The sequence below is a fragment of the Necator americanus genome, chromosome V, assembly GCF_031761385.1.
Source record: "Necator americanus strain Aroian chromosome V, whole genome shotgun sequence".
Taxonomy (NCBI): Eukaryota; Metazoa; Nematoda; class Chromadorea; order Rhabditida; family Ancylostomatidae; genus Necator; species Necator americanus.
Window position 1 is genome coordinate 26,714,588 of NC_087375.1, and position 22,146 is coordinate 26,736,733.

The following is a 22,146-nucleotide window of genomic DNA, read 5'->3' on the forward strand; positions in this document are numbered from 1 at the left end:
ATGTCGAGCGAAGGGAATGGTGTGTTGAAGCCGTTGAGGAAACCGCTTCCAATCCCAAAGAAATTTCCCACAACTTTCAACAGATGCTGTTATAAATTTTATGTAAGTTTTTGTTTTATTCTGTGATGTATTCTGCAAAATACATATGTCAATGCGACACCTCTAGGAGTTCCTTTCTTTCGAAGTTTCTCCTGCTTACTGTACATTTTACATTTTCGTGCTACCTTGCTAATATTTTAGTAGCCAATTGCTAATATCTTACATTGCCTTCATATTTTCTCATTTTAGCTAAAGGAGACTTTTTTTTTCTATAAGATCGTACCTATCTTTGCACCTCTTCGTATTTTATCTCTTTGTTATTTTCAATTCTACTTCACTGTTGAGGATATCTGAAAATTTTCAACTGGAACCTCCTGTACTTTGTCCTCTGGAATGTACTTTGAACTCTGTCACTCATTACCTGCGTTGCGCCATCTTCTTGCTGCAGTTCTCGGTTCCAATGCGCCGTATTTTCGCGCTTTAGTAGCCGTGAGCAATTGGCTACAGTCTAGCTATCCACGCATGGATCAAAGCCTTCTCTCGCTCCTTTCACACACAATACTTGCATCCGTCAGTTCTATGGGAGTTCCGATATAATTACGGATGAAAAGAGTGTAGTTTCTGGGAGAAATCCACTTTTCAATTTTTTCAACATGAAAAAGAGAGAAGAGAAGGGCCTTGGGTTTTTTTGGTGGCGAAAATCCACCAAAAAAACCCAAGGCTTTAAATAACAGAGTATTTCTTATTCTTTCCATCTTTAATATAATGTTTCCAACATATTCCTCAGTGTTCTGCAGACGAATAGTGTGGAATACAACACTGCGCACAGGCGCCATAAAAACGACGGTTTGTCCGCGGATGTCACGGTCGCTCATCTTATAGTTACTTTAACGTTGACTTGAATTATAAAACTTTTTATAAAACGACCACTATTTTTTAAGAAAAAAAAACATTGCCAGATAGTTCTTATCGAGTTTCAGATCAAATGCTACTTTTTCTTTTCTTCTTAATTCTTTTCCAGAAAACACATAAAGCAGCAAAAAAACCAGTTTCATTCGCAGTTCGGAATTACCTGTGTCCTTAAGAAATGCTCAAGGTAAACGTGGATCCAAATTGAAACGGTATTTGAGAAGAGCCAGTTGGCCTTTTAAGTCCTGATGCAAGTGTATCTCAAGGATATTTGTATCTGCACGTCTACTTGCACCTCGAGAATATAAATCCCATTTTTAGCTATTTTCCGACGGATGAATATGTAAAATAAATGAAACAATCTTATTTTATTATTTTTATTATTTTACGAACAAAACGACTACCTAAAATGCCAATTTTGTAAAGCATCACGATTAAGGTAAAATGGTAATAAAATTAATTTTCTGTGATCTTGTATTATTTGCTACACTGGAACTTTTCTGGAATTCCTTATAAGAAAATATGACTTTCTCATAACGACTTCTAGATATTTTAATTTCTGTGGGAGGAAAGTGACCCTTTGAGAGCCCTTGCGTTCCGATGAGGCCATCAGAAATGCGAGACACACCCGCATCACAAAAGCCAGGACTTGTAGTTATGTCTGAATACAATGAACGCACGATCAAAGAAGAATGAGAAGTCGATGTGTGGATTAAATTAAGTGAAACTTAAGTGGAACTTATACTTCTATAAGAAAAAACTGCAAAAAAAAAGAAACAACTCTATTTTAATCCGTTAAGTTCTGAAGCATATAATCGTGACAGTAAGTCCGCTATATTAATGCGACTGGAAGTTAATCGACGTGATTGCTCCTGGAATGTACAAATAATTTAGCAAATAAATTATTTTATTTTATTTAATAATAAGCCTTCTGTCTCGTTCTGGTATTACTCACACTTTGTTAACTTTATGTGACATCTGAGTAAATAAATGACAGTTTAATAGAGTAAAAAAGGTTTAAATAATTTAAAAATGAAAAATAAATAGAATTTTATCTTCTAAATAGGCTACGTGAATCTTTTAATGCAACATGAGTTATTTTTTCCTTTTATTTGTATAAGTTTATCGGGTACATTATTGTAAGGCATATTTCGAACTCATCGAGTCCATTATGAGTTGAGTTTGAAATAGCAAACAGCAAATTCGATGATAAACTTGATACCACAGCGTTGAATCAATCGGCGCTGAGGGAATTCGTAAAAATTCAGTATTCAGATTTATTCTCCTAGAATATCTGAATTTACTCCTTTGGTATCTTTTCTTCAATTTCAAAGTTTGAGTAATGTTTTTGATTCCTTCCAGGCTGCGGTGGATAATCGACTATGGCCCGTGCGACCGATTTATTTTGTCGCTGGTGCTGCAACGCTTGGAGCTATCCAGGCAAAGTTTGAAGCAATTCCGCTGCTCAATGTCATGCCAGTTTTTGCCAACCGAGTTGCAGAGGTAATATTATCCATTAATTGTTTTGCTATGTTCTTCTTCCTATTAAAATATTTTATGCCGTATTTTATGTCATTTCAGTACTCAAAAGTATGCGTGATATCGTTAATCGGAGCGTACATCCCGGTTTTTCTACTCAGACAATTTCTCAGTTCATTTTTCTTCACCTACAAGCGATTCCTTTTTGAGGATCCAAAGAGGCCTTCTCTCGCAACGCGATTTTGGGGTGTACGTATTTCTCTTTTTCTAATTTTGAATTTACATAATGTATCTACGTAATGTATTAATGTACTATTTCTATCGTGTTATGTACAATTACTGGAAAATATGATTCCGACAAAATTCCCGAGTTCCAATTTCCGTGCTGAAAAGATCAAGTCAAGCGTTTGTCCCACTCTTTGCACCATTACTGAATTTTTTAATTCTTTTTTCACTTATACTCAGTTTAGGTATGGTGTTACTGTTTCCACTAAATGTTATGGACATTTACAGTAATCTTCATATACTACGGTTTTGTTGAATCCGTTTCAGGGAACTTCTCGTAACTTCCATTCACAAAAAGCAACATTTGTACACAAGAATTTTCTGAGTACACTCAAAATTCCACACTGCAACCTCTTTTTTTATCAGATTTGTCGAAAACTCTTGTCGCTCTCGCCTCCATTACTGAAATCCTGCGACAACCTATTGCCCAGCCCATCTGTGCCTGATCTGGATGAGACCGTAGGCAAATATCTCAAATCCGTTGAGAACATCCTCAGAAGGGTTAGGGTTATCATTTTCTTATCGTTTTCTGCTATCTGTGCAATACGTGTCTCAGGATGAATTCGACTTGGTAAAAGAACACGCGCACTCCTTTCTGAAAAATGAGGGGCGGCGCTTGCATATGTATGCTTGGATTATGTCCATGATGTCAGATAACTATATTACACCATTTTGGGAGAAATATGCTTACCTCTATAGCAGGTCGGTTACATTTCCGTTTAAGGAACTAAGTTGTCTTCAAATTTCCACATTTTTCGTTCGTGGATGTGGAAAATCGTTGTTTTTGAAGGGAACCACTGCTCATCAACAGTAGCGTCGCACACACGGATCTCATGGAAATTCCTGAACATCGAAGAGCCACCAGAGCGTTTATGGCCGCTCGGGTAACATATTTCGAATCGTTGTCTCAACTAGCTATTGACAGACAAGCTATCCCACCGGTGAGTCTCTTCTTTCTCTAATTCGCTGCTCTCCGATCGTACGGTTTATGCAACGTATTCCTATTTACCTTAGCTAGGCAACGGTCTCCTGTGCGCATGCCATTACGACAAACTTTACAGCGTATGTCGTGTTCCTGGAGAGAAAGTGGATGAACTTGTTAATTATGGTGAGGTCAAAATGATCAAATTACCAATAAATTCCGAAAAAAACACTCTTTTAAGGAATATCTAAGTACGTGGTAGCTATACTTAATGGATGCTTCTATAAAGTGATGATATGCGACGAGAACAATCGAATTTACAGCATTAATGAGTTAGCAAAGTAGGTTAAATGCGTCTTCGCCACTCTGATGATGTCGCTTGAAAATCCGGAAAGATACAAAAATTGTAGAATCTACGCGGAACTGTTCTCTCATAATGACACCATAGATGGACCATCGGCAATGGTAGCCGCTTTGACAACGGACAGGCGGTAAATTTGTCATATATTCAACATTTATGATCAGTAATGCTACTAATAGTAATAAATGCGTCACTGTTTTTTCTTTTGTCGACTAAGACATTAATAATCAATTTTTTTGTCATAGTTGATGAGCTTAAATTTATACATTTTTTTTCACCGATTAGTATATGTTAAGCTGAGCTGCAGAATGCAGATACAGATTTTAGTAGGGAGCTGAAATTGTTCATAGCAGTTCAGAAAGTTATTCAAAAAGATTCAAAAAATAGACAGATTTTTAAACTGTATGTTATAGTGACGGATGGGCTCGAAATCGTGAAAAATTCTTTTTAAAACATCCGAAGAATGCGGCTACCTTACGAGAAATCGAATCAGCCGCATTTATCCTTACCCTCGATGATTACGAATATTACATAGATCCTGTGAGTCATTTTCAAATATGTTCCCTACATTCTTTTTTTCTTTTTTTTCTTCTAAAAAGTTGAGTTATGTATGTACATTTGATTATTTATATTTCTTCTTACATGGTAGGTTTTCAGGAAAACCCAGACAAATTGTCAAATTTCCTTCATAATATGCTCACCGGAAATGGAGTCAACCGTTGGGCTGACAAATCGTTGAGTTATGTCGTTAGCAAAAATTCAAGGGTGCGTCCATTTTTGCAGTTATTCTTTTCTCTTTCAGAGAAAGCATCGTTTTTGTTTCCTAATTTTTATTTAGAAATATTTATCTATTTGGAATTTTTCCTCTTGTTTGTATATAGCTGGTTTCCGATCTCTTGTTTTTAAAAGCAGCGTATCAGGAAATTGACATAGTACCCGGGAAACCCGTAGAGTTCAGGTTGCATATTACGGAATCCAGCGTGGTGTTGCTCAATTTACCCTAACCGTAAAAAAAACGGCGTGGAAACGACGCTTTTTCCTACGATGTACGTTAGAACATGTCTCCTTGTATACGTTCCACTTCCCTCAGCAGCCTATTCATTGATTTTATTTGAATAGGCTGTTGTGGAGGCATCTTTGACCTGCGACTGATCGCTCGTGGACGCGGCGCGCACACGTGGGTGTTGCATTCCAACTTCTCTCGTAGGAAAGATTCCAGTCTTCCACGCCGTTTTTTCGACGATTAGGGAAGGTTGAGCGTAGTAGGTTGAGCGTAGCCACGCTGGGTTCCGCTATCCATAATCTGAACTCTGGGAGTGTCCCAGGGCTTCCGTACCACACCAATTTTGTGACGCGCTCCCTTAATTTATAGTTTGATTGTGCACTACTTTTTAAGCAGAACCAAGATTGTTATTGATTTTTATTCTGGCTTTCATTATTTATTTATTTTTGTTATTTATTATTGTGTTATTTTTTTTATTTTGTTATTTATTTATGTTATTATTATTATTATTTATTTTTGTTATTTATTTTTTTGTTAAAGATCAATAACAATCTTGGTTCTGCTTAAAAAGTAATACACAATCAAACTCTACGATGCCAAAATTCAAAGAAGGTCGAGCTTGGAACTTTGTAATTCATATTTCTGAAGCCAGTTAAAATCATTTATTCTTCAATTTCCTGCTACTCCTTAAGTCACGCTCTCCAACCCATACACTTCTAAAGATCTGTGCATATTGCGTAATTCGTTACATTCAGTACTCTGCATATCCCTCAAAAAGTGCAAAAATGTGTGAAAAGATTTTTCTAGTCCAATCTGAGATTTCCCTAAAGAGTGTACGTTATTGTATTTGTTATTCTTTCAGTGCGGCGGTACCACTGAACATTCCATCGGCGATGGCTCAGAATTTGATCACATTATGGAGAATTTTGTTTCCATGGAGCTTTTAACAGAGTTTGTCCTATCCAAAAATTCTCTCAATAACCACAGCAAAATGATCTACATAGATCCGATTGTAGATATCCTTCTCTGGAAGATCAGCAGCGAATCGAAAAGTTGACTGATGCTGACAAGAATCTTACTTTAGCGACTCGACTTCCCGTTGAAGTCAGTGATGAGGTGAGATTCATTACAGTGTTTGCAACCACCTACAATTGTCATTGATCGTAGTGATCTACATCTTCATGTTTAGATGGGTATGGAAATACAACGCTGTTATTCTCAGTTTGAAAAACTTAGGATGGATGTCGATCTCGCCGCTTCATTGTTTAGGTAGGAACTTGTACAATATTACTTGAAGATAATAGACAACAATTTCTGCACATTTCAAACAAACTAATTATTAAATATTTCTCTACGCTCCTCTTCCAGAAAGTATGGAAAAGGCTTCATCAAGAAATGTGGCGTATCCCCTGACGCCTTTATGCAGATGGCAATACAACTAGCCAACTACCGAGTATGTGCTCTTGTTTTCAACTGTATTTCTCACTGTCATGTCAAGTTTACTTTTTTTCTTAAGGATCAAGGTCGTTTTGTGTTAACATACGAGCCGGCGTCAGCCCGATTCTACAGAAATTCACGGACGGAAACACTGCGAACTGTAACTGATCAGTCATGTGAATTTGTCTACGCTATGGTGAACGGAAAAGCTTCAGTGAGTTTCATATTCATAAATATATTGTTGTTTGCAAAGAGACAAAATTTATTTTTTGCATTCCAGAATGAAGAAAAAATAGAGAGGCTTCGAGTAGCTTGTGAATTACACAGTAAGAGGAATAGAGAAGCGATGGTAAGTTGTTCGACTTAGCATTCTTTCTACACTATTTGTATAATCTGGGGAACTAAATCCGTATGAGAGAAAGAAAAATAAAAGATGGGTGTGTCTTGCAAATGATTACGGTACAGGAGAGTCGATGACCGATAAAATGCGTTCACTTTAACCTAACACATGTTGCGGTAAGACCGACACGCGCAGCGCGATTTGGAAATCAGCAAACTATCTATCCATTCATAAGACGATTTATAACTTTCAGAGTTCTGATCTGTTGGTGAAGCGTAGAATTCTTTGAATCAGAAATATTTTTGAAGAAAATATATTTTCAACAAAGGACAAAACAAAGGACAAATGAACTTGATGAATGTTTGTGATGCCAGCCCTGAACATGGGAAAAAGGGGATTGAGGAAGATCCGACGGCATCGAATGTGAATGAATTGAAATGTGTGATGAATGAGAGCATTCTTTTCCTCCCTCGCCTCTTCACTACTACCGTGTTTCCTGCGTTGACCTACTCTTCACTGACTTCTTTTACCCTCCTCAGTAGGAGAAAAATGCTATGAGCTCACAACCAAAACGGTGATAACGGGATTATTTCGTTTCTCTCAACTGAAAGAGAGAATATAGAATCCAGTACCTCAATGAGATGTAATCGGCGGTTTACAGTACATACATACTTGCTAATAGTAGTGGGATTAGATTGGTTGGATATGAAATGCATTTTAACAACAACCGTTGTCTGTAAATAGGTGGGTACTATAAGATGGGAAATCAACAGCAGTTAGACCGTAGACTTCGTAGACGGATTTAATCCGGGTCATGTTAATATGTTAACAAATATTAGTACCCGATGAAATTATATTGCTCGAGAAAAGTAGCAGTAACATAGAATTTTTGAGGCTGTAGCATTTTTCTCCTGCTGGGAAAGGTCCAAGTTAGTGAAGTGCAGGTCAGAGCTAGAAATATGGTAGTATTGGAAAGGTGAGGAAGGAGTGAAATGTTCTTATTCTCATTTTATTCACATTTCCAATTCTTTTGTGCGCTCCTCAATCTGCTCTTTTTCTAAGCTAAGCTAACGAGCCTAGTTTATCTAGTAGCGAAAATCTTATACTTCACATAACGTTTCGAACTTTATAAGGTTTAGAAAGTTAGATTTTTGAAAAATGGTTAATTTTGTGTTCATTGGACACAACGTTGCTATGTGTTAGTATGTGTCAGTTATCATTGATGTCCTTGAATTCACTATTTCTCCTTGCATTCAGTACTCTAACAACAACAACAACAACAATTAAGTTCTTTTCCGGAAAGGTCCGGGGTCCGCGGAAGAAAGCTTCGGGTTCTTTACGAAAGAGCAAATTGCCAACAACTTAACTTTCTCACTCAACTCATCCTCGACTGAGTTAATCGACAAAAATTACTCTTACAGGTCGGCGGTGGTATCGATCGTCATCTGTTCGTTCTATACGTCCTCTCTCAAGGAACTCTCATTTCAAGTCCTTTTCTTGATCATTATATTTCACAGCCATGGTTGCTATCTACATCACATGTTGGTTTTATTACTCTTAGTATTATTATTTGTTTTTTTTTATTCATTATTATCAAACAGAATTGTAGTGCCTCACTCCATAGAATCAAGTCTCTCTAGTTTAATGAGTGGAATATTAGGTTTTCCTGCTTGTTCCTTCCATAATTTGGCAACAATCTTTTTCAAAGGTTCCCGTTGTAACAAACCAAATAGACGAAGATAAAGAAAAATGGAGGACATGGTCTGGAGCATGTTTCGGTGCAGTAGCAAAAGATGGTTATGGTAGGACAGTTTTAAGGATTACTGTATACTCCGTCCTTCTTTCTCACCGCATCTTTTTACTGATAATTTTCTTTTGTGTAGGTATTTGCTACCGTTTCGGTGGAAACCACAGCATCATCGCTCATATTACTAGCTATAAATCTGCTGAAAATACGGTAAGAGGTTCTGCTTTTCTGTATTTACGTAATAATACTGTTAATGAGCTCTTAGAACTCTTCGAGATTCCGTGGACAGTTGGAAACAGCCCTTCAAGAAATGGCTGCATTATTCGGTGGAGCGAATTGAAGCAAAATTTTCTATCCGTTGTTTTAAACATCATAAATGAGCATACATGTAAACAATTGGTGTACTGAGGGCAGTTATGGTAGGGTCAAAACGGCATGAAGCACGGTACGCGGCTTCTCTCGAGGCGGTGAGCTGGAGCGTAGCGGTTAGGAGCGTCGCGTAGCGTCCACCGTGCCGTTTCGAGCGCGTACGCAAATGCACCGTGCTTCATGTCGTTTTGGCCCGACTATATATTTCTTTGTTTTTAAACATCATTAATGTTACTGGTACGAAGAAAGAGTTGTACGAATATTTTAACCTTTTCATGACTCTAAGTCTATGCATGTGTAACGTTAATTAATTCTTGCTCAAGTCTCTAAATATTCTGTAAACATTTTTTTATTATGCATCCTTTCTGACTTTACATTAAATTGTTATTTTTAGGGAAATTTTAATAGAATCAAGTAATGTATTTATATTTGCACAATAAATTTGAAACTCACTTCTTACTCACATAGAACTTAAAGAATTGAGTGAAACCAGTTTTGGTCAAATTTTGCACTATGCTTTGTGCCACTCAGTATAACATGCATTTAAGATCCTCGTTCGGTCCGCACACAAGTTTGGTGAGAGAATCGGTTTCTACAGCATCTATTGAATTCATAGTAACAGCATAGTAACAGTTAACTTCAGCCAGTTTTCCGATTTGCTTCCAAGAACGCAGGAATCGGAGCAAACAGGGGAAAGAATATCCTTGCGAAGGGCTTGCACCGCATTCCACTATCGTAGAGCAGCTAACATAGGAGCTAGCAGAAGAGAAAATTCTATAAAATATGAATGGTGGTAGAAGAGTGAGTTCCCACCAATCACATCTCCATCTACTACCTCCATGCCTTCTGTCTAGAAGGTCCCACAGAATTAAGCCTCTACAGGAATCAACTGGGCTAAAGGTGTGCGACACCCTGGTTTTTAGGTTAAACAGAGTGTTAAGAGAGCGCGCCTTCCAGACGCCCACGCGCCGCTTCCAGACGCTTAGGCTTACCTTCAGTGCATTGTGTTAAGGGAATTCTAAAGAATTTTCTATCACAGACAGTAAGTATTAGGTAGGTTAGTACTACAATTGTTTGGTTTCTTCAAGGCAGAATTTTTTTTGCAAATAATCGATCACACCAACTCTGGCACAAAAACAAGGTAGTACTAGTTACCATATCTGAATTTCTGCTTCGCCTAGCCAGGAACCGATTTTTCCATCTCGTTATGATGTTGGATGAAAATGAATATTCTACGATGTATTTCTAGACAATGCAATTTTTTAGATCATTAATGAGTGTCCGAAAACGAACGATGAATCGGGAAAAAGCGACACTCTATGTGTGGTGGAATACAAAAAGACTGTCGCATTGTGAAATGCTGAGTCTCGGTCAAACAATTAAAGGCATCACCCTACGAATGTGGAGTGGTACGAATTTCAAGTGGAGTACTCGTATACGGGATCATAGATTATGGAGAAGTGGGTGATTCCGTCCATTTCTTCCTAATTGCCGTAAAAAAACGGCCGGAAGATACTGCTTCGAGCGTTCTTGCGCGCTCCAATCGAACTCGTAGAAAATAGCGCGCCAGAACGCTCGAAGCCGTATCTTCCGGGCCGTTTTCTACGACAATTAAGAAAAAATGAACGGAATCACCCTCCCCTCAATAACCTACCATTCCTTATACGAATACTCCACCGGAAATCCGCACCACTCCAGATTCGTGGGGTAATGCCTTTAATGCGAATCTTTACGCTCGAAAATTGAGCCGTGTTGCTTAAACGATGAGGAGTTGAAGAATGAATAGAAGGGTAGAGGATTTTTTCATGACAACGCTAAACCGCGTCTCCTTGCCCAGGGTAAAATTGAGTAGGGGAACCCTACCTCGTCCTTTCCCCTGAGCACAATTGTCTCTGCAGAATTGCACTTTTTTCTGCATCTCTATATTAATTTATCTATATTACATCCATTATTATTTATTACTACTACTATTACTGTTATCTGCTATTATCTATATTATTTATATATTTATTTGTATTTTTCCCTCTATCTTCTATATATATTTTTTTTGCATAAGTTATCAATGTTCGAGCTAAAAAAATCGCTAATCGTTGGCGTGATCCATTTGGTCGCTACAACACATTCTAAGTCCTTAGACTTTCAAATATTGAAGAGTATTCATATGTCTGAGCACATGTACTCTCCTAAGATACTGTTCTCCTATGAATTCCACTGTAAATTACATCTATCAGCTGTCGTTGTTATTTGTATTCTCAAAACTGTGAGAAGCTACGAGGACACTGTTGTGGGAAACGGGAAGGAGGCTCCCTCTGGCCAGGATCCGCGGCTGTTCTGCTCAAGGCGACCTGCACAAATCGTTTTTCCAATACATGTTCGCATTATGCTCGTGATCCACTTGTAGACCTCGTGTTCAGGGCCTGTGATCCTGATGGTTGTCGTTTTTAATTACATTTGAGTGCGAAAAAATGGATAAACGGAATATATATATATATATATATATATATATATATAAACCTAAGATATATATTAAAATATAGAATATAAATATAAAATATAAAATTAATATGTATATAGATACATTAAAAATAATATATCTATATACATAGATGTGTAAATAAGTAATAATATAACTAAGTAAATAAGTAAAGGTAGATAATTGGTATAGTCGGGTCCAAACGAGATGTGGTACTGGGCAGTTACGTAAGCTTCGGCGCTGGACGCGACGTGATGGTGATAGGAGCTGGAATCGCGGGGAACTGCAGCGATGAGAGGTAATAGCATGGGTCCTCACTCTATTCTGACCACTACGCTCCACTTCGCTTCGAGCGCAGTCGCTTACGCAACTGCGCCGAGCTTAATTTCGTTCTTACTCTACTGTAACACCTCAAGAAGCGATAATGAAACAGCAGAACCGTATCGGATAATGACTATAACACAATGCAACAGTAAAGGGCATTAGCAATGCATGTTGTGCATATTCCTGGAAAAGAATTGTTTTAGCTGCAATTTCTTCTTTTCCCGAGAAATTTTAATTACGATGTAAACATCTACATTCACTCAGCCCTTATGGTTTTCAGAACATAAATGACGTTCACGCGTACAAATTATTTTCACTTTCATGTTTTTTGGTTTTTGAAAGGAACACGAAATTGTATAGCAGGATAAAAAGATATGAAGCACGTACGCAATTGCGTACGCTACCTCTCTCAAGGCGCTTCGGTGGAGCATAGCGGCTAGGAGCGTGGTAAAATCCTTGCTGGCACCACCCATCGCTGCAGTTTGCGACGGTTTCAACACGGTTCCAACTGCTGCCTCCACCGCGCCGTTTCGAGCGCGTACGAAAATGCACCGCAACTACACTAGTGATTCATGTCGTTTTTACCCGACTATAGAAACACAATGGTAAACGGTGTTGATAAAATTCTCCAAAAAACTATACCTTGGGAACGACTGGGAAGTCTATATATCTCACGGAACCTTATTGAGATCTCGGGAAAATAATGGATTAGATCCGCAGAATGCGAAGTAAAGATTTGGATGAAGCATTTGAGTTCATCTCAGCACCAGAAAGTGTTCAAAAACACTATTAGAACAAGAGTACAGAAATTAAAGGAATTCTTTGAGATCCGGAACCAGAAATATATGGAAATTCGTCGCAGTTGTGAGTAGAAACTTTAAACAGAGGAACTGCATTTTGGGAAGGCTTTCTTCTTTTATACACATAATTTTTCTTAAATTACATTCATCGTTCTTCTGCTCGGAGGGCGCAAATTTCTGCCAGTGACATTTTAGTGATTCGTAAGCTGTTTTTACACATGACTCATACTGGAGGGAACAACGTTGTGTTTGAGTGTCATCAAGATTCCAAAGCAGTGCTCGATTCAGGTAGGTGAAGTGATGTTTGTCTCAATGAATGTTATTGGATGAAAATGTCGGCTACAGTACACACACACACACATTCTTAGGAAAATACTCTGAAAAACTGGTTATTCAGTCATGTCGTAATGTAGTAGGAACTTAGGACCTTGTTCTTGACCACTTAATGCATTAAGTAACTGTAAATCATGAATTACTCGTGACGTTGATGGTATGTGTTATACAGCACATGGTACTTAAACCTGTAGACTCTTCTCTAACACCCTTCTTTTGATTTCGTTGGACCCATTACGATATGTTTACTATGATAAACTGTTGTAGGAGAAATTTTTCTCGAAAAAATACATCTCACGGAAAAAATCCTGATTTCTTTTCTCTATTACGTATATGTGTATGTGTGCACATTCTGGCTGTCGTTAATTTTGCTTAAATCTTCCAATAAGGATTTCGTCTGAAATCCTCGCAAAATCGTGTTAGTTGTCTTGGTTTTCACCTCTTCTTATTATTTTCAGTTAACTCACCAGAATTCATGAATTTCGACTACGAAAATATTGAACTGCTGGGAAAATTGACAAAGGTTCTGGCTAGAATCAAAGGGTGAGATTTCCAATTTTTTTTTCCTCGAAGAGCTTTTCTTACTGAAAATTTTACAAATCACGAGACTTCAGCTTCTGACCTCGCTCGTATATTCTCCAAATGACTTCATGCACACTGAAAGGGTCGGAGAAAGTACGCTAAACTCATCTTGTGGCCAAAGAATTTCTCCACTACGTTTCTACTTCGATCACCCAGCTCTTTACTGTATGCTTGAAGCCACTATTTTTACCAAACCATCACTTACATTTGGTTTCACCACACGAAAGTTCCGATGAAGCTACCCTCTTTCTCCTCCTTTGGAGGCTTTGATCCACTTAATTCTCTTCTCTGTCTTATTTCTGCTACTCGGCATTTTAACATTCTTCTTCTTCACAGATTAAAAGTAACATGGTGTTTCTTGCTCTTAGATATCCTTTTCAATCTGTGTTTGTGGAAAAGCGCAGTGTTAACAAAAGCAACGATCATTTACTATCAAGTAACCCCAAGAGGAAATCTTTTTCGGTTAGAAATGTACCCATTTAAGTACTTCTATATTAGCAGAAAAACACTAGAAACCTTGATTTTACAGGTGAATGGAGTTGATGAAAGAGTAAAGGAGTTCACAGTTTTCGTGATCAAGGATCCTTAGATTACGGTTATTTCAAAAACATTTTCTACTTTGAAGAGGGAGCCATTGCTCTTTAGAATTTCACCAGAAAGCACCGTATCCCTAGTATGCACTAATTAATTGGTGATCGCTTGCAGGACTTTCCCTTTTCTAGGTAACATTCCGGCAAAATAAAATTCGCTCATAAACGTGCACATCTCTATCATGCGGAATTGAATGTTTCCAATTAATTTTATGAAATATTCGCCTCTCTTTTTTGAAAAGGACGTAAAACTGGCCTATACAATGACTTGCGGTGGCTAGCCGATTGTCAAGTCAGCGTTTTTATCCTCCAAGACAAGTGTGGTACCAATTTATCGACACCGGAGGGATGAAAGGCTTGGTGAGCACTAAAGCGGATTCGAACCTCCGATTGATCATGTTGCCGCCACAACGGAACCTCTTACCGAATGCACTACACCCTCCCTTTTTCTTCCCTGTAAATTTTCAACAGTTTTCTTCGTATAATAGCTCATGAAAAGCTGACGTAGTCAGAATAAAACCTTTTTCCATTACTTTTTTTAGCTTCTTTTGCTCCGAGCGATCTCTAAGATCCTAGTTTGTAGGAGTCAGTATGTAACAATTGTTGTTATTTGTACATGCATGTTTGTTGTAACTTTTGTTGTATCTCCTTTTGTTTTGTTGTACCTGTTGATCGATTGTGCCGACAGCGGAACCTCTTACCGACTGCGCTACACCTGACCATATCTTACTAGAAACCTACAATTCATGAAACAATAAAACCCTTCTTCTGATTTTGGCTAAGACTATATCCACATGCTTGCAATATCACTGCTTGAAAATCCGTTGAAATACACCTTTACGATTTCTGCCGCACATTTTGTTGGGCACACTCAATTTTAGAAGAATTTTAGAAGCAGCACGATTCCGTGGACTTCACGAGCGTGATGAAACCGAGATGAATCAACATTTTTAGCATAGCCTCAGGAAAACAATTGATTTCGAGCAGATTTCTCTCAGAAACCAATCTTAATTATCAGCAAAACACTTGCCTTTCTCCCGTTATACATACCTCTCTTTGGCTCTGTTGACAGCTTTGTTTTGGCCACGAGAATTTGATGGGTTTCAGCTGTTTTTTTTTCTTGAAGAATTTAGTGAATTCTTGGATTTTCTCAAAGGACTCAATCGTTTAGTGGATTTCTTTCACTAAAACGTTCAACTAAATTATATAGTCTCCATGGTCGTTCTATGTTGGGCTATTTTTTTTGCCGTATCCTGAAAATCTCCGATGCCGACCTCAATGACATTTGTATTTGTAGATTCGGATACAGTTGGTTAAATGTACGACATCGCGGAACGTTCTGTCTTAATTTGATATTCTGCAAAGCAATCAACTTAACAAGCCAACGCATAAACGAGGGAGTGGCTAAATCCCCACCACTGTTCTTACTTATCTGAAAAGAAAACTTTGTTCTTTAGAGCACTCTTCACTTGTCTCCATCATCCAAATCGCTTTGTTTACAAACTTGTAGAAAAAAAAATCAGGTCATCTACATAAGTGAAGAAGAAGACGAAGATTGAACGGCCTTTCGAATTGTGCATTTCGGAAGTTCGCTCATCCGTGATCTCATCTCTAACGATGCTTCACTGAAGCTTCAGTGAGAGGTGGAGAAAATCAGCGTTGAAAGCAGTACATAAGGAAGTTGGCGATTTGAGATTTCTCAAGAAAAAGAGAAACTAAGAGGTCCACATTATGAGAATGAGCGTTACCACGCTCTATTACTCCTGATTTTCCTGAAGAATAGCGTGAGAAACGGCCTTCCGTTACGATTTTTCCCACGTGGCACCCTATAGCGCGTAGTTCTCGTACGCGGCGGGGGCGAGCGAGCTGACAAAAATCAGAACCCCAAAGGTACAGGGTAATAAGGTCTCCTCAGAAAATTCAAATTCTATTTCATTCCATTTCAAAATTCTATTTCAAAATTCTATTCAAAATTCCATTTCAAAATACTATTCAAATGAAACCAATCAGTTGGTTGCAAAGGGAAGATGCACGACGGTTACTCGCTATAAGGTGCCCGGTAGGAAAAATCGTGACGCCAAGGCTATTTCTCACATCATATTTCAATACGATTAAAAGGAGTAAGCATAGCCTCTCCAATACTCCTATAGTAACAATTCATACTATTAACCTTATTTTTGCCTTTAGAGATCCCAACATCGCCAATTTCGTGGCTCGTGGCTTCTACTTAAAGGCATCACTCCACGAATCTGGGGTGACATGGATTTCCAACGGCCAAAGACTGCACAGGATCGGAGATAGTAGAAACGAGTGGGATAACGTTCATTTCTTCCTAATTACCGTCAAAAACGGCCAGGAAGGTGCGGCTCGTGCACAAGGGTGGCGCGCTCCATTAGAAATTCGAACGTTCTGGGACGCTGTTTTCGACGACGAGTTTTTACGGTAATTAGGAAGAAATGAATGAGTTATCCCACCCATCTCTGCAGTATACGATCCCGTATAGTCTTTGACCAGCGGAAACCCATACCAATTCAGATTCGTGACGTGATGTCTTCAACCTAGTAGGACTGTGTTATAGGGTAGTTCAGTGAAAAATTCAACCTGTAGCAAAATCTTATAGAAAAACGAACTGATTTTTCTGCTTGGCAAATTGCGTTCCTATTCGTTATGACCTAACAGATTGTTGCGAATTAATTATTATTGAGGTGCGTTATTGATTACCATTGATTACATTATTATTGATTATATATTGGAGAGCAATTCCTAGTTTTGACGGTTCAATAGCAAATGTCATTCGAGTAAAAACTAATATGTGCATAAAGGACGTAATAATGCGTTACAACTTTCAACGGGAGGAAACAGGGAAAAGATTTAGATAATAAAAAGTGTATAATAATTATAATAATAATACATACATACATATACGTACATAATATATAATACATATATAATAATTGCAAAAAGGAATCATTAGTATGAGAAAAACTTTATAGACGAATGTTCCAATTTGAAAAAAAATAGGAAAGAATCGCAACATTAAGTGACGCAAAGCTCACAAAATAAACTCAGAAAATCTTCAGAGTTAGAAATATGAGCGTTTTGATCTACGCAAAATTTTATCCAGTATTTTCAGATTGCTGACTCGCCCCACTCGCTTCCTAGGGATTGAATGGGCTCCGCTTATTGTACCCATGAAAAGGCGTCTAGAGACTTTAGCTGTTGTTCATTTTGTATTTGTTTGGATGATATTACCAATAGCATCAACATGGGTTGGCTTATTTTTGTATCTTGGATTTATTGTACATAAAATTTCAAGATATGGTGAAATTTCTTCCAGTTAACATTCTACATTTTATTTTACACGCGTTTTTGGTGGACTATGGTGTTATACTTTCTGTGGACCATATACGATTTCGATCGACCTCGTCGAGGATCACGTGGATGGGTTCGTTCTGCTTTCGCATCTCGAAATTTCACAAAACAACGAACGCAACGAAAACTGATTCATGCAAGCACAGCTACTTCTTGCAGTCATGGTATAAAAACCATCCAATATGGAAGCATTTTGCCGATTACTTCCCTCTGAGGGTGGTCAAAACTGCAGACTTACCTCCAGACAGAAACTATATTATTGGGTAAGACATCCAATCAAATCTCAATAATTCTGCTAGCGAACGGAATCTGCCCAACCCTGCATTTACAGATCTCATCCACATGGAGTCCTTTCCATAGGAGCGTTTACGGCGATGATAACGTCCGGTTCTGGATTCCCTGATCTCTTTCCAGGATTGAAATCCACAATCCTTACACTCAATGGACAATTTTGGTTCCCTTTCAGGAGGGACATCGGTATAGCTCTAGGTAATTTTCATTCATTTCTGTTCCTCTTTTTTGTTTCTTTTTTCATATGTGTGTTGCGAAGCTATCTAGGTGGCTCCATTAGAGAGATAGATTCTGGAAAATTCTCAAAACTTCAGTTACTCACGATCAATAGAATCCCAGAAGGAATTGTTTCACTCGTGATTATAGTCGGGTCAGATTGACAAGCTCGGTGCAGTTGTGTAAGCGGCTGCGCTCGAAGCAGTATAGTGGAACAAGAGATTGTAATCAGATGCGACCAGCACTTGCTTTGCCCGGACTGCAGTGATGAGTGAGGCCTGAGAGGGTCTCTCCTTGATCCCAATCGGTACTGTCATCCACCGCTCCGCTTACGCAACGGCATCGAGCTTCAGGTCGTTCTCACCTGCTGTAGAGGGGAGAGTTTGTGTTCGTCAGAGAGAGGCAACAAGACGTTCGTTGCGGCCATTCCGTAGGAGGCATCGTATCCCGTTTTGTTCCACTTCGTGTACTCTTACTCCGACCTAAGTCCTAACTGAAAAGTTAGGATATTGAAATAAGCTATCTGTTCTTTTTAGGTGGTGTAGAATCATCGAGAGAATCACTTCAGTACCTCCTAGAAAATCCTGGAAAAGGTTGGTATTTCGTACAAATCGTTACTTCAATCCAGAATTCACGTCGTAAAAATAAGTTGGCGCGAAAACCGCTGAAGATTCAGGTCGAGCAATTGCCATAGTGCTGGGAGGAGCAACCGAAGCGCTGGATGCTCATCCTGGTCGTCACAATTTGACTTTGTCTTCCCGACGTGGATTTTGTCGTTATGCTCTGAAATATGGGTAAGGTACTGTTTTTGGAATCTAATCGTGGTATGCAGCGATTTTATGAAAGTGGAAAAGGAACTTCTTAATTTCATTTCAATGACGAAAAAATTAAGGTTTTTCTCCTTACGCGGGCTCCGTGAGGTGCAGAGGAATACACTTGGGTCAAAACGACGTGAAATTCCATGACCTCCCCTACTAATGCTAGTTGCATAAGCAGCCTCGCTCGACGTGGTGCGGCGGAGCGTAGCGGTTACGAGAGGACGATTACTAGCACCACTCATCACTACGAAGGTCCCACCTCGATCCCTAGCCCTTCGAGAGCAGCTGCTTACGCAAGTGAACCTAGATTCGTTGACCGGACTGAAAATACCAAGCAGTTGGTATCAGCTAACGCTCCCAATCTCATGGAGCTTAGAGCTCAGTTTTCAAATTACTTGTACTTATAAGTGTTATAAGTACAAGTATTTTGAAATTAACGAGCGTACTGTGTTCAGACCTATTCCGCGTTTGTGGACTTCAAGATAGCTCCGAAATATACAGTTATCTTTGTGCATGCACCTTTATGAACTGATTGAATGATTGAAGACTACCGCTATTCGTAGCTGCGAATAGATTTGTGGCACTCAACTCTGACTGAATCTTGCGAACCGAATATTAGGTCGGTAGAAACGCATCCCGCAGTTCATGTTCATGTCAGAAAGTACGACAATTTCTACGAAATTGACCGATGAGGTGAGAAACAGTCGCTGTCGAACGTGTCGTAATGGTAGGGCGCACGTCTTCGGTGGAGGCAGTGTTAGAGTAACGGAAGAAGACTGCTAGGACTGCGACTATGTACTCCTAAGTATCCAGTTCATGGGCACCGTACCCTGATCGATTATCATTCCATCGACTAAATTGTGCGGGTAGAGAGAGAGAGAAAAAAAAAGAAGGAGAAAAAGAGAGAGGGAGAGAGAGGATGGAAGAGGAGGATCAGTCCCTATTGTGGAGGCAGTGTTAACCACCCAGGATGTATCTGGACGACGCAACAAATTTGATGGCGATTGTCCTCTTACTTTTGCAAGCGCAATGAGTTGGGCAACGGCTGCCATGAGGCTCTCAGGAAGAGTTTGATGAGTACAGCGTTAATAATAGTACGAGTTCTTCCCATACAATGGATTCAGAGCAAAGGAGGTAAATGAATACTTTTTACTGAGTTCATGAGCACAGTGTCTAGTAAGGAAGGAAGAAAAATTGAATTCAAAAAATATCTACTACATAAATACTAGTATATCTACTAATAAGTTTTCTGATGTCTTATGATTGATACTGGTTTATTTGAACGTGTCCCACCTCCGCTAGGAATTCGCATCTCCGATCAGAATTTGGTGTTTCAGAGCAGATCTTGTGCCAATGTACAATTTTGGTGAAAATGATGTATATGAAACAATTCCAAATCCGCGAGGATCACGCACGAGAGAATTTCAGGTGAGACACATTTATTCTGAATCAGAGTAATGTATTGAAGGAACTCGAGAAACAGACGTATTTGAGTAATTTCGAGCATTTAGGAATGGATTAGGAACATATGGGGTATTTGTCCACCGTTGATGATGGGTCGAGGAATTTTTAACTACAGTATTGGCATACTTCCACACCGAAGGCCAATCACATCAGTGGTCGGAGCACCAATAAGGTGTGGAGCTGCGTCCGTTGCAGTATAAACTCTCGGCTACTTGTGTTCACGTCGAATATATATATATATACATATATATACATATATATATATACATAAGAAACGCGGCTACTATTCATCGAAGTAGTTTCTCTTCACATTTTACTCTAATTTTCGCTTTTCAGAGTGAACCGGGTCGAGAACCCTACCCAACAACAGATTGACGAACTACATAACGAATATTGCAAGGCTCTCGTAGATCTTTTTGAGACTCACAAAAACCTCCATGACATCCCAAAGGACGTTCATTTGAACATATATTGATAGCATAAAAATTCTATGAAGTCATTCATTAAATCTCAGAAAAGCATACATTGTTATATAATAAACAACAATAAATCTATTATGAAAAAGTTGTTTCTAATAATTTTCTTAAATCATAGAAAATAACTGTGATGATGTCTAAAACAAAGCTTTGAGAGAATACCACATGAGAAGTTCGGGAGTCAAAAATCAAATCAAAAGTTCGGAATCACGTATAGTGTTGAATCCTAATATTATTCGCGACATTCCGGTGTCATATTCAAGAATTTCATCGAGTACTCGAACATTCAAATGAATCTACCTCCCAAAAACGCCCAATATTTGAGTGAAACATTGTATTATATATGTCCCGGATACGCTTCAAATATCCTAATTCATGTCCTCAGACAGTAAACGCTTCACATAGAGAATTGTCCGAGAAATAAGTGCCTGAAAAATTGTCTTGAGCAATATCTCCAAAGTTGACACCAATATTTTGTTGCAGAGATATTATATATATATATATATATATATATATATTATGATATTAACACGATATATTATGATATTAACCAATATTAGAAGATTCTCGAAAATTATTAACTTACTGATGGTTAGTGAAGAGCCGGAACTAGAGCAGTTAAGATAACCAGGGCTTTCACTAGCTCAGAGGGAACAAAATCACTGACTGTAGCATTGAGATAAAGAAAGAAAAAACTAAAATTCCGTCCTAAAAAAGGATCATCCCAACGCTTATTGTGCTCGTTCTTGAAAAAAAGTAATTCGCTCATGGTCTCTAAAACAATCGAGCCCTAGGCCTCGGTTTGCCACTAGAATAGTAGAAACATTTAACCCTGGATATCCTATTTTTGAATACATTCGAATTAAACTATACGCAATTTTAGGCAAAAGTGAACTAATCAGCTCTGAGGAAGAAGGAGTTGAAGATAGTTGAGAATTTTCGCTCGGGTTCAAAAAAAGGTTGATTGAAACCACTTCTTCTCCAACTTCCTGGAAACCCACATTCAAAAATCAAGGATTTGATTGCCTTTGGTTTTTACTCCCATTCGTAGGATGCAAAACCCAAAATGTCGGTTCTGACCGAGTATACGACCTAGACGGTAACTTGTTAACACCTACCACTGCATCGATTCAGTTCGCTTATCTTCTCAGAAATCTTTGCAGATTTATTAATCACAGAGCGATGAAAGGCTTGGTTGACCTTGGGAAATGTCGAGCCCAAGTGTCGTCAACCCTGTGAGAATTTTTTCCCGATGCGCAACGCTCACGGAGATACGTTGTTACTGCCTCCACAATTAATAAAAAAACCAAATCATTCGAGATCGCCCACACACCAATCTTATTTGACAAAATGATATTTGAATTTCCTTTCAATTTCTGAAGAGAAAAGAAACCATTTTGTGCGCTCCTGTTGCTTCAACATGTGTGTTGTTCTTCTCATTTTCAGTATCTTATCCATAGTCGGCGTAAAACGTGTTGCGTCAGGGTGACGTCGCGACGCGTCGTCTGCGGAAGCG

The 22,146-nt window shown here is 38.6% G+C and overlaps 2 protein-coding genes across 3 annotated transcripts; both read left to right on the forward strand.

Annotated features, from left to right (window-relative positions):
- RB195_015325 (uncharacterized protein) lies at nt 1-8,862 on the forward strand (the record flags this gene model as incomplete). Its single annotated transcript, XM_064205983.1, has 21 exons — nt 1-102; nt 2,311-2,451; nt 2,530-2,676; nt 3,079-3,213; nt 3,269-3,414; nt 3,503-3,653; nt 3,727-3,820; nt 3,876-3,975; nt 4,045-4,125; nt 4,409-4,535; nt 4,653-4,760; nt 5,861-5,949; nt 6,015-6,114; nt 6,188-6,267; nt 6,367-6,451; nt 6,515-6,649; nt 6,716-6,784; nt 8,197-8,316; nt 8,484-8,577; nt 8,659-8,732; nt 8,788-8,862. 21 exons carry the CDS (start codon nt 1-3, stop codon nt 8,860-8,862), a joined length of 2,253 nt encoding a protein of 750 aa, XP_064061864.1.
- A 3,844-nt stretch (nt 8,863-12,706) lies between these two features.
- Nucleotides 12,707-20,629, forward strand: RB195_015326 (uncharacterized protein; the record flags this gene model as incomplete). 2 transcript variants are annotated; one of them, XM_013445769.2, is made up of 11 exons in its annotated part: nt 12,707-12,776; nt 13,280-13,364; nt 17,127-17,262; nt 17,331-17,438; nt 17,525-17,628; nt 17,697-17,854; nt 18,409-18,465; nt 18,549-18,666; nt 20,028-20,118; nt 20,202-20,326; nt 20,491-20,629. In XM_013445769.2, 11 exons carry the CDS (start codon nt 12,707-12,709, stop codon nt 20,627-20,629), a joined length of 1,191 nt encoding a protein of 396 aa, XP_013301223.2. The 2 variants fall into 2 exon arrangements, with proteins under 2 accessions (XP_013301223.2, XP_064061865.1); XM_064205984.1 differs by lacking the exons at nt 12,707-12,776; nt 13,280-13,364; nt 17,127-17,262 and having other exon boundaries at nt 17,373-17,438.
- Between the last annotated feature and the right edge of the window lie 1,517 nt (nt 20,630-22,146).